This window comes from Malus sylvestris, chromosome 16, assembly GCF_916048215.2.
Source record: "Malus sylvestris chromosome 16, drMalSylv7.2, whole genome shotgun sequence".
In the NCBI taxonomy this organism is placed as follows: Eukaryota; Viridiplantae; Streptophyta; class Magnoliopsida; order Rosales; family Rosaceae; genus Malus; species Malus sylvestris.
Window position 1 is genome coordinate 1,292,155 of NC_062275.1, and position 12,088 is coordinate 1,304,242.

Sequence of the window (12,088 nt, forward strand, 5' to 3'; positions counted from 1 at the left end):
TGGAAAAAATAGAAAAAAGTGTGATTCAAAAATAGAAAAAAAAAAGGAATAATTTTTGAAAAGGAATTGAAATATAGTGAAATTGAAATAAAGGGAAGAAGAAGTTGATTTCAAACGGAGCGGTTAAGGGCGTCGTGGTGCGTTGGCATTTGGCGCAAAAAACAAACTCAACGGAGGACTCTATGGGCGTAAAATTACCAAAAAAACCAGCAAAAACCCTCACCTGCCATTCAACAGCACAAGCACAGCGTCGTGGAGATTCTGAGACTTCGAGACCTCGCAGACTCTGGAAATTCCTGAATTATCCCTCACCTCCTCCATCTTTGTCAACTCACTCTCTCCATCCCACTCAATTCAGTCTGCACTCCACAAATTTTATTGAAATTATAAATTAATCGTCATGTCTTTCTTTTTCTCCCAATAGCAATCGCCAATTGAATTTCAATTTCCATCACAAAACATGGCGTCGGAATCTTCAGCTGCGGCGGCGGCGGAAGCCGAGTCACGTGCGCCGCTTCTTGTTTCGCGCCAGGGGAGCAGCGGCCGCGAGTCGTCCGACCTCGGCTCCCCGACCGCTCGGTCCGCCATGCTGGCGATGCTGCTGGGGCGGGCTACCGGGCGCAGGGGGCCGTCGATGCTAGTGCGGGAGACGGCGGCGCGGGAGCTGGACGAGCGGCGCGCCGACTGGGGGTACTCGAAGCCGGTCGTGGCTCTCGACATGATGTGGAACACGGCGTTCGTGGTGGTGTCCGTGGTGATGCTGTTTTGGACGAAGGACGAGCGGCCTAACACGCCGATCCGGCTGTGGATCTGCGGGTATGTGCTGCAGTGTATTGTGCACGTGGTGCTGGTGTGGGTGGAGTACCGGAGGAGGAATAATATTGCTCGGAGGCTTAGTAGGAGGAACCAGGAGGCCCAGCAGGAGGAGCACCAGGTCGATATCGATGCTGTTGATACCGACGATGAAGAAGCAGCCGGGGAATTGGCGAATTTCACTCGCTCCAGGTTCCATTTTTCTTGCTTTTTATTTTTTGAACAAAAAATATTATTTACGCTAAAAGAGAGTGGTAGTCAGGTTAGTAATAATGTGATTCAAATTTACATTTCGCGAGAATCGAACATAATACCACTCATTTACAACTGAAGTGAAGGGGAATACCACTAGGTCATAGTACCAAGTGACTACTAATTTTGTTGGAATTTATGGAGTTCAAATTGGACGGTAGAAAGCAGTTTAATTGATTAGTAATTCTGATTAATGGGCTGCTGTTTCATAATATTATGTATTAAATTGGAGATTAGTGAATATACTTAGACTACTTTATTTCCATCTGTTTGAAGAAATGGGATTGAAACTTGACCCAAAAGAAAGAAGAAGAAAGTTGAAAAAGCACCTTAAACTGGAAACTGGTGTCAAAGTTGATCAGTGCAAGAGACGGTCCTATAACATTGTTTTAATCCCGCAGCTATGATGGCTTTGTTATGAAAACCCCAACTTAACTCGACCATCGAAACTCCAATATAGACATAATTCATAATTCTCTCTAGTATTCATATTGTTTGGAAATGATGCAAGCAACATATGCATTCTTGTTCGATTTGACCGCTGTTATGATTGCTTTCTATGGTATTTGATTCCAGGCCCTAGCCTTATCTGCAATTAGAGTTTTCATCATGTTTGCTGACCTATAAACTGTTTTATATGGCCTAGCGTCTCTAAACGATGCGAAACAGTGAATACAATGGTGTCATTTCTCTGGTGGATAGTTGGTTTCTATTGGGTAGTCTCTGGTGGTGAAGTTCTTCTGCAAAATGCTCCACATTTGTACTGGTATTTCTGTAATCCATCTATCGAGACTTGTTCCTTGACCTGAAAATATAGGCATCATGTGTGTTTGGCTGTGTTTATGGAGATATTTCCTTTTTTATGACTTGGTAATTTAATCTGTTTCAACAAATGGTTCTTTAGGAATTTATTAGTTTCACCAGAAGTGGAGTTATGACATTATAATGTTAGCGGTGAATACAGAAGCTGGAGGAAGGCATATCACGTCGAAAACCTTACTGTTAATTACTATAGTGACCGTCAACTTCTAACTGCTATATCTGCTTCTGAATTTGCACAGGTTGGCTGTGGTTTTTCTGGCATTTGATGTCTTTTTTGCCATCTTCTGTGTTGTCCTGGCATGTTTGATTGGAGTTGCTCTTTGTTGCTGTTTGCCATGCATCATTGCAATTCTTTACGCCGTTGCAGGACAGGTATGAAGAGAGAACCTATAACTATGATTCCAAATTTTCTCGACAAAATGGTGGAGTTGTCATTGCTTATTCTTGGCTATTTTTTTGGTGTGACAATGTAGGAAGGTGCGTCCGAATCAGATCTCAGTATTCTGCCAAAATACAGGTTTCGAGTGAGCAGTGAGGAAAAACCTAGTGTTGGAGCTGGGAAAATGATTCCGGTAGAAACAAGCAGTGGGTACCTAGCAGTTGAGCGTGTTCTTTTATCTGAGGATGCGGTATGTTATGGCATTATGCATTGCAATTACATTTCAGTCATTAGTGAAAAAATCCATTTGTCCTACTTAGCAAGTCAGATATATGTCTACATATGCGTATTATTGCATTTGCAACGTCTTAATTTCTGACGAATTAAATGCTTTAAAGATTTATGGTTTTTCCCTTTTATTCTTTTCAGGAGTGTTGTATATGTCTCAGCCCGTATGAGGATGGGACAGAGCTTCATACGCTTCCCTGTAACCATCATTTCCACGCGACGTGCATTGTGAAATGGCTTAAAATGAATGCAACATGTCCTCTCTGCAAGTTCAACATTCTCAAGGGAAATGAACCGGTTTAAAGGATCGATGGGACACTGCAAGTGCCGTATGTACAGAAACTGTGAAGTCTGCAAAGCTTTTTAAATAGTTTATCGATATGAATTACAGCATAGTAAACTGGACATCATTTTGTCTGTTTTCCGGCCATTTGGAGTCGCTTTTGATTCATTCAGTTTTTGTCCGTGCGGTTTCACGCCTGTGCAAAAAATGGAGATACAGGTAACAGGCTTCAAAATCTTGTTAATCTGTTACATTGGGTTCCTTTCCGAGCAAGGAAAAACGATTGTTTTGGATGTTTATGTATTCATGTTTGTTGTTCCGAGGTTGCTAAGAGTTCAACGATTGTTTTGCATATTTACACAAGCTGTGATTCTTGCTTGCTTCAGTCGAATCGACCCGTGCGATTCCTCCTCCTCCATTTTCCTGCAACTGCATTTCCGTGTCGGTGCAACTTTACGACTTCCAGAAGACCAAAAGATGACACATGAACCTTTTGTATAGTTCCCGGTAGCCCGGCGAACTAAATCTGAGTGCAGTGCGTGGCTACCCAGCGTGACATACCACAAAACAAACAGTGGAATTGATTGAATATGTCGTAGCACTGCGTAGACATAAAACCAAGCCAAACTCGCGTAATCCGCACAACAAATACCTTTGTACGCTACTATATGCGCCACTGGAAGCCCTTGGCTTCCAAACCTTTGCGAAAAGGGAAAGGTCGCCGATAAGATCTACAGACCTTGTGTCGACAAGTTTCATCCGGAAAACGCAGCGGTGGGTTCAACCAACCTTTACTAGCACTGCAGGAGTTAAACCTGTTAATCTTTGTAGGAAAAAAAACGTCTCACATGTGCAAGATAAAAAAGGAATGAGGCTAACCGCTACGAGGTAGATTAGTGGTTTGTGGTGAATTTCAGATCCGAATTGTTGATCCTGATAGCCAAGAAGAAGCTGATATAACTTTATGTGTCTTCTTAGTCCTTGAGAGTAGATTGTCGTTGTTTTACCACTAACTGGTCCCTTAAATAAAACAAGGAATAACGTTTTTTTTTTATAATAGAAAAACATAACAGGCACCCAATTAAAAATAAACAAGCGACTAAAATTCTTGTTGGATTACATAATAGGCACCCAATCACTTAACGATTGTACCAGATACATATATTCATAGTCCGTCCTAATAATAGAAGTCCCCATGTGTTTTTTTATTTTAAACAAATAATATTATTTAGACTGAGAGGATGATTGAGTGAGCTAACCATAATGCTATTCAAATTCGCATTTGATGAGAATCCAAATGCATGTTTAATTATGTAATAATAATCTTCCACACCATAACTGCGAGACCCATGAAAATCAGGCTGAAACGGATCCTCCGGTTTATTCCAAAGCAGCTTTTAAATTGCCCGCCACAAAGAAAGCCTCCCCAAAATCCTATTTTACAAATCTTCCCCCGCACTGCAACTAATGTCTGTCGTAGCCGTGTGAACATTTTGCTCCCGAATTCAAGACTTCCTCTGTTTGGTTCCCGAGAAAGGGAGGGAAAACCGGCTCAACATTTCAGTTTTACCTCCCTGGAAGAGTTTCAATCTCTCAAATTTGCCCGTTCAAAGTGCTAGGGTTTCGAACGCCATGCCCTGGGAGGATGAAATCGTTATGCGCGATGTCACCCATGCGGGCCTCGTCGTCGGCGACCGCATTGGCCGTGAAGTCGCGTCGCAGCTCGATCTTGAAGAAGCCCTAGAAGCTTCCCGATACGCCAGTCACCCCTATTCTACTCATCCCAGAGAGGTAATTTCCGTAATTTATGCGAATTAAAATCTTCGATTTTTGTGGTAGAAGTTTTATATTTATGGCTCAGATTAGTTTTAGGCTCATTGTTTCTCTTGTAAGATTTTCGCCTTTGTTATTCGTATGGCTGCATTTGATCTTTGAGAAGTATATATTCCCAAGTATAATTGCATACCAATTATTGTTAGTATAACCTTGAACTGGATCATTGTTCTTGAACTGAAGCATCGGCATTAACTTTGTACTTGGTAATGATAGAACTTCTTGAATTTATTGTATTTTTTTTGGTTATTCAGCACTACCGCACTGGTGGATCACTAAGTGTATTATTCAGTTCTTTTCTCCAAAGCTTTACAATGATGTTTACCTCCATTGCAGTGGCCACCTTTGGTTGAGGTGGTGGATAATTGGGAGTTGCCTCTGGTACTTATTGAAAGATACAATGCAGCTGGTGGGGAAGGAAATTCATTATGTGGGATATTTCCCGAGATTCGTAGGGCATGGGCATCAGTAGATAGCTCCTTGTTTCTCTGGCGTGTCGACAAGTGGTGAGTGTATAGTCAAATGATAATACTACTAATAGAAAAACTATGAAAGTAAAGAATTTCAAGGTGTGGATATCATAACTAGCATCATACTTGTAGCTTTTTGACCACTGGTCCATGGTTTTCATCTCCACACTTTTATTAAATCCCCCTGACATTCTCTATTTATCAGGGATGGACAATGTCCGGAATATAGTGGGGAGGATCAAGCTATTTGTGCTGTTGGCCTTGCTAAATCTAAACCTGGTGTTTTCATTGAAGCTATTCAGTATCTTTTGATTTTAGCAACCCCTGTTGAGGTATGTTGGTTATTATCTGGTTTATTTTATGTCTATATTCCCATAGGTACAATTCCTACAACTGAAAACTGAATTCCAGGCATTGCCCAGTTGATCCCACATAGATTGTGGTGTTAAGATTAATTGCCGCTTTAGAATTTCATTTCTTACTTTTTTCCTGTGAAGTTAGTGATGACTGCTTAAAATTATTACCAGTGGGTATACATTGCTTTTAATTATACTTAGATATTTTTATAAGTTGGATTACTAAGACATACTTGTTTATCTAAACTAAGGATAGAGTTTTCCCTAAGCAAGTTGGTGGTTGCAGTTCGAGTCTTGGAAAAAACAATCTGGAGACATGGGTATGGCTTGGCAGAAGTCTCCAGTATTGGTCTGCCTCTCTCTTTAGAAGATATTTAACTTGCGAATTGAATATTCAGTAATAATTAGGTACAAATTTTTATTTTTCTGTTTTTGACTTCATTGACTTTTGTTTAAGCTGTATCTTCTTTTTGATACTTGCCATCAAGGGTTTCTTTTAATTTGTAGCATAGAACTTTTAACCATTTATAGGTTGAAGTTTGTAGTTTTCCTTACTGGTCTCTGCCTTTTATCAGTTAAATCTTGTAGGAGTATGTTGCTCTGGAGGGGCTGATGGCACAGATCCATATGCAGAGGTCTCACTACAGCCATTGCCAGAGTATACAGTACCATCTGACGGAATCACAATGACATGTATCACGTGTACTGACAAGGGTCGTATTTTCCTTGCTGGGCGCGATGGGCACATTTATGAGCTACATTATACGACTGGATCAGGCTGGCAAAAGCGTTGTCGGAAAGTTTGTCTGACTGCTGGTATAGGAAGTGTTATTTCAAGGTTGGTTGGACTATCTTATTTTTTTCCCTTCTTTGCACTCTTCAAAGTTATAATTATGCTGGTGGTTTTTCCAATTTCCACCTAAAAGTTTGAAGTTGGATATTCTTTTCAAAGATAACATATTAACAGGACATGTTTTTTTTGTTTTTTTTTTTTTCAGATGGGTAGTACCTAATGTTTTTAAGTTTGGAGCTGTTGACCCCATTGTTGAAATGGTTTTTGATAATGAAAGACACATCCTGTATGCACGGACTGAAGAAATGAAACTTCAGGTGTATATTGTGGGGCAAAATGCTGATGGGCCATTGAAGAAAGTGGCAGAAGAAAGGAATCTGATAAATCAGAGGGATCAATATGGGGGTAGACAATCAACTGGACCTAGAAGTTCAAATCGATTGACAAAGTCATCAATAGTCTGCATATCACCATTGTCTACACTGGAATCCAAGTCTCTACACCTTGTTGCTGTTTTGTCAGATGGCAGAAGGATGTATCTTACCACTTCTCCATCTAGTGGTAATCTTGGTGGGTTCAATACAAACCATTATAAACCTACATGTTTAAAAGTTGTGACGACAAGGCCTTCTCCTCCGCTAGGGGTCAGTGGTGGACTTGCCTTTGGAAGCATGTCTCTTGCGGGTAGATCTCAGAACGATGATCTCTCCCTAAAGGTTGAGGCAGGACATTATTGTGCTGGTACTCTTGTCCTTTCTGATTCATCTCCAGCAACCACATCTTCTCTTCTCATTGTGAGCCGCGATTCAACCGCACAGTCAACTGGGTTAAGTACTTCAGGGATAAGTTCAAGGAGTTCTCGGGCATTGCGGGAATCCGTATCTTCTTTACCAGTTGAAGGACGAATGCTTTCTGTAGCAGATGTTTTCCCCTTGCCTGATACTGCAACAACTGTACTGTCCCTATATTCAGAAATCGAATACGGTGGATATGAAGGCTTGGATGAGTCCTGTGAAAAGGTATCTGGAAAGCTTTGGGCCAGAGGAGACCTTTCAATCCAACATATATTGCCAAGGAGGCGTGTTGTTGTTTTCAGTACTATGGGAATGATGGAAATAGTTTTCAATCGACCTGTGGACATTCTGAGGAGGTTGTTTGAGGCCAACACCCCCAGGTCAATCTTAGAAGAATTCTTCAATCGTTTTGGAGCTAGTGAGGCTGCTGCAATGTGTCTAATGCTTGCAGCTAGGATAGTACATTCAGAAACTCTTGTAAGCAATGTTGTTGCACAGAAGGCGGCTGAAGCTTTTGAAGACCCAAGATTAGTTGGGATGCCACAACTTGGGGGTAGCAGTGCATTATCTAGTACTAGAACAACTGCTGGGGGATTCAGCATGGGGCAAGTTGTTCAGGAGGCTGAGCCTGTGTTTTCAGGTGCACATGAAGGGCTCTGTTTGTGCGCTGCAAGGTTGCTATTTCCTCTGTGGGAACTTCCTGTCATGGTTATAAAGGGTGGTTTAGGTTCTGCAGATACTATGTCAGAAGATGGGTTAGTCGTATGCAGACTGTCTCTTGAGGCTATGCAAGTCCTTGAAAACAAGATTCGTTCGCTAGAGAATTTTTTGAGGTCCAGAAGGAGCCAAAGGAGGGGACTTTATGGTTGTGTTGCTGGTTTAGGAGATCTGACTGGTTCTATTCTTTATGGAGCTGGTTCAGAATTAGGTGGTGGTGACCGTGGTATGGTGAGGAACTTATTCGGTGCTTACTCAAGGAACACTGAGTTCAGTGAAGGTGGTATGTCTAATAAAAGGCAGAGATTACCATATAGTCCTGCTGAACTAGCAGCAATGGAGGTAGTTTTCTTATATATTTAATGTACCAAGGTGTTTGTTTATACAGTCTTTTTTCTTTCCTTTTCCTAATTTTTATTTATCTTTTATCCTACAGGTGAGGGCAATGGAATGCATCAGGCAGTTAATTCTTAGATCCAGTGAAGCCCTGTTTCTGCTCCAGCTTCTTTCACAGCACCATGTCACACGCCTGGTTCAGGGGCTTGAAGCTAACACAAGACATAAATTAATTGGAATGACATTTCATCAGTTAGTTTGTTCGGAGGAAGGTGACCACCTTGTGACAAGGCTAATATCTGCACTTGTGGAGGTAATGCAATTTTACTTTTAACATTGAGGAATCTCACTTTGGCAAAGTTTCCTTTTCTTTCCCTTGCTTGTTTATCAGGTTTATTTATTTATTTATTGCAACTCTTCATTCTGATATTTTCTTGTCATTCATTGCTCCAGTATTATACCAGTCCTGATGGCAGGGGGCCAGTAGATGATATTAGTGGGAGATTACGGGAAGGCTGTCCAAGCTATTATAAGGAGTCTGATTACAAGTTTTTTCTAGCTGTGGAGTGTCTTGAGAGAGCTGCTGTAACTCCAGATCCTGAGAAGGAGAGTCTTGCTAGAGAAGCCTTCAATTTCTTAAGTAAAGTTCCAGAATCTGCTGATTTGCGAACTGTTTGCAAACGGTTTGAGGATTTGAGGTCAATTTCTTGGGACTAAACCCAGTGCTGCCCAGTGCTGTTTTGTTTGGTTGTCTATACTTAGGTCATTATGTCTTAGACCTAAAATTGATTATGTTGCAGGTTTTATGAAGCAGTGGTTCGCTTGCCTTTACAAAAGGCACAGGCTCTTGACCCAGCTGGTGATGCTTTTAATGACCAAATTGATGCAGCAGTTAGAGAGCATGCACTTGCTCAACGTGAACAGTGCTATGAGATTGTCATCAGTGCATTGCGTTCTCTGAAAGGCGAGCCTTCTCAGAGGGAGTTTGGTTCTCCTTTGAGGCCTGCTGCACGATCTGTCCTTGATCAGGTCTCTCGGAACAAATATATTTCCCAGATTGTTCAGCTGGGCATTCAGTCCCCTGACAGATTATTTCACGAGTATTTATATCATGCTATGATTGATTTGGGCCTTGAAAATGCATTGTTGGAGTATGGAGGTCCTGATTTGGTGCCATTTCTAGAAAGTGCTATTTCTGGGGTAACATTGGCCGGTTCTCCAATTGGTCACTCAGGAACAAGCATCCCATCCCATCAAGCCAAATATTCTGAACTGTTGGCACGGTATTATGTCTTGAAGAGGCAGCATCTGCTTGCAGCTCGTGTATTACTGAGACTGGCAGAGAGGCGCTCAAATGACACGGTGGATGTTCCCGCTCTAGATCAGAGGTTAACATATTTGTCCTTCTTTAGTTCTCACTGGAGACCCGAGTTGTTGTGGTGCCTTTTCCAAACACTCTAACAGGGTTTTATATTTACCAGAAAATATAGCTAAATAGTTTGTGATGTTTTTCTTTGGGTCTCTTTGTGTTTGTGTTGGGAGTTTTTAGTGCAAGCCGTCGTCCTAAGTAATGGGGGTAAGGTCGCACTTGGTGCGATGGCAAGTGCCTTCGCCTATGAGCGGTAGGTCTCGGGTTCGAGACTTGGGAGCAGCCTCTCCATAAATGGGGGTAAGGCTAGCCGACATTCACCTCTCCTAGACCTTGCATAAAGCGGGAGCCTTGTGCACTGGGTACGACCGTCGTCCTAAGTAATGGTTTTTGTCAATTCCAGGTATCATTACCTAAGTAATGCAGTCCTACAGGCAAAAAATGCAAGTAACAATGATGGCATGGTAGGTTCTGCTCGAAGTGCTTATGATGATGGGTTGTTAGATTTGTTGGAAGGAAAGCTTTCTGTCCTTCGTTTTCAGATAAAGATCAAGGAGGAACTTGAGGCTTTTGCTTCCAGGATAGAAGCTTTGCCTGATGCATTGGAGCCTGTCCAAAGCGGAACTTCTGGTGATGCCAATCTTGCAATTATTGCACGAGAAAAGGCCAAGGAGCTATCATTAGATTTAAAGAATATAACTCAGCTCTACAATGAATACGCTCTTCCATTTGAATTTTGGGAGGTACTTGGTTTCTTCTGCTTGTCAATCACTCTGTTATTTCAAATTGCACCTTACTGCTTAATGAGTTGGGGAAATCTCGTTTTCATTTATAACTGAATTTTTGCTTTTCCTCTGCTGCACACAGATATGTCTAGAAATGCTATACTTTGCATACGATTCTGGTGATGCCGATAGTAGCATCGTACGGGAGACTTGGGCTAGATTGATTGATCAAGCTCTTTCAAGGGGTGGCATTGCTGAAGCTTGTGCAGTTTTGAAGAGAGTTGGTTCTCACATTTATCCTGGAGATGGAGCTGGTTTACCCTTAGACACATTGTGTCTACACCTCGAGAAAGCTGCAATGGTATATTAGAGAAACTCACACACACAAACTCTAACTCATATATGCACGCAGGCACAAGTAGCTATAGAAGTTTGATTACTTAAAAAATTAAAGAGTTACGTGATTTTTCATTTTATTTTGTTTCATGTCTTTGTAGGATCGACTGGAATCAGGGGTTGAATCGGTTGGGGATGAAGATGTGGCAAGGGCTCTTCTTGCTGCATGCAAGGGTGCAACTGAGCCTGTATTGAACACTTATGACCAACTGTTGACGAGTGGTGCTATTTTGCCTTCACCAAACCTTAGGTTACGCCTTCTCCGATCAGTGCTAGTAGTACTCCGAGAGTGGGCAATGTCTGTGTTTGCACAGAGAATGGGTACTAGTGCTACTGGAGCTTCGTTAATTTTTGGTGGAACTTTTTCGATGGAGCAAACCGCAGTCCTCAACCAAGGGGTTCGAGATAAGATCTCAGGTGCAGCAAACAGGTAAGCATTTTCTTCGCTAAACATCGTTAAGAGTTTCAATCTATGATTATGTTCCGAGGTTAAGTTCTTTTGTTCCTGCTGTACGTGAAATTTCAGGTATATGACGGAGGTACGAAGGTTGGCCCTTCCACAAAGCCAGACTGAAGCTGTTTACCATGGCTTTCGAGAACTCGAAGAATCGCTGATAAGTCCCTTTTCTTTTGATCGGTTTTGATTGTTCATTGTACCATATACAGTGTACGAAAATTTTCTTTTTACTTACAACATTTTTTTCTTTTAAATTATGTTGTAATTTTCTGCAAAAGCGATGCAGCGATGAACAAGGAATGACACTTTAGTTTTTTTTTTTTTTTTTTTTTTTTTGAACAATTTTTTTTTTCTTTTTAAGAAAATAAACTCAAATTACATAGTGTTCTAAAAAAGTACTTAAAAAAATAAAGCACTTTTCCGTGTTCATGTTGCACTTTTAGATCTTGGGCCTCGTGATACAATATTGGATTTAGATTTTGTTATTCAATTAAGGACAGTGGTTAAAAATTTGTAATACAAGTTATTTCGTAACATCATATAATTATTATAAATTTACTTTAAAGATTTCGACAGAATAAAATATTATTTAGAGCTTTAGATTTGTGGGTCAATTTATCTTAATAATTAAAAAACTAATCTGAAGATAATATTTTAATAAATACACTGAAAATGGTTTATTATTCAACTAAACTGAAAATAATTTACTTATAAGGGGCGTTAAGTTTTATGACCAAATTTGTTATTTTTCTTTGTATTACGTCAATGTACCATCTGATGTGACATGAAGTTAAAATTACAACTCATAGTCAACAAGATAAAAGAATTAAATTGTTAGATTAAGTCGTGATTAGGCAGATTTGGAATAAATAATCGTTGATGAACTAGTAGAGAAACCAAATACAGACATTTTCAGCCGATCATCCATCATCATCAAAAAACGAGGGTACATCCGTCTTTTCGACCAACAACCAGATTTCCAACCTCCGTTAGCAGCACCTCCCG

General features: G+C 40.8%; 2 protein-coding genes across 8 annotated transcripts; both read left to right on the forward strand.

Annotated features, from left to right (window-relative positions):
* Window positions 1-263: 263 nt before the first annotated feature.
* Window positions 264-3,159, forward strand: LOC126607249 (E3 ubiquitin protein ligase RIE1-like). Its single transcript, XM_050274778.1, has 5 exons — window positions 264-1,005; window positions 1,712-1,831; window positions 2,127-2,259; window positions 2,361-2,516; window positions 2,696-3,159. Exons 1-5 carry the CDS (start codon window positions 461-463, stop codon window positions 2,855-2,857), a joined length of 1,116 nt encoding a protein of 371 aa, XP_050130735.1. The 5' UTR covers window positions 264-460; the 3' UTR covers window positions 2,858-3,159.
* Window positions 3,160-4,273: 1,114 nt separating this feature from the next.
* On the forward strand, window positions 4,274-11,404 carry LOC126607241 (nuclear pore complex protein NUP155-like). Of its 7 annotated transcripts, none has more exons than XM_050274761.1 (12): window positions 4,274-4,628; window positions 5,007-5,176; window positions 5,346-5,472; window positions 6,072-6,334; window positions 6,495-8,142; window positions 8,237-8,449; window positions 8,590-8,834; window positions 8,937-9,524; window positions 9,909-10,248; window positions 10,373-10,591; window positions 10,728-11,056; window positions 11,153-11,404. In XM_050274761.1, the coding sequence occupies exons 1-12, from the start codon at window positions 4,470-4,472 to the stop codon at window positions 11,268-11,270; spliced, it is 4,419 nt and encodes a 1,472-aa protein (XP_050130718.1). In that variant the 5' UTR covers window positions 4,274-4,469; the 3' UTR covers window positions 11,271-11,404. The 7 variants fall into 7 exon arrangements, with proteins under 7 accessions (XP_050130718.1, XP_050130725.1, XP_050130719.1 ...); XM_050274762.1 differs by having other exon boundaries at window positions 4,278-4,628; window positions 9,909-9,969; XM_050274766.1 differs by lacking the exons at window positions 4,274-4,628; window positions 5,007-5,176 and adding an exon at window positions 5,783-5,904 and having other exon boundaries at window positions 5,345-5,472.
* Window positions 11,405-12,088: the final 684 nt, after the last annotated feature.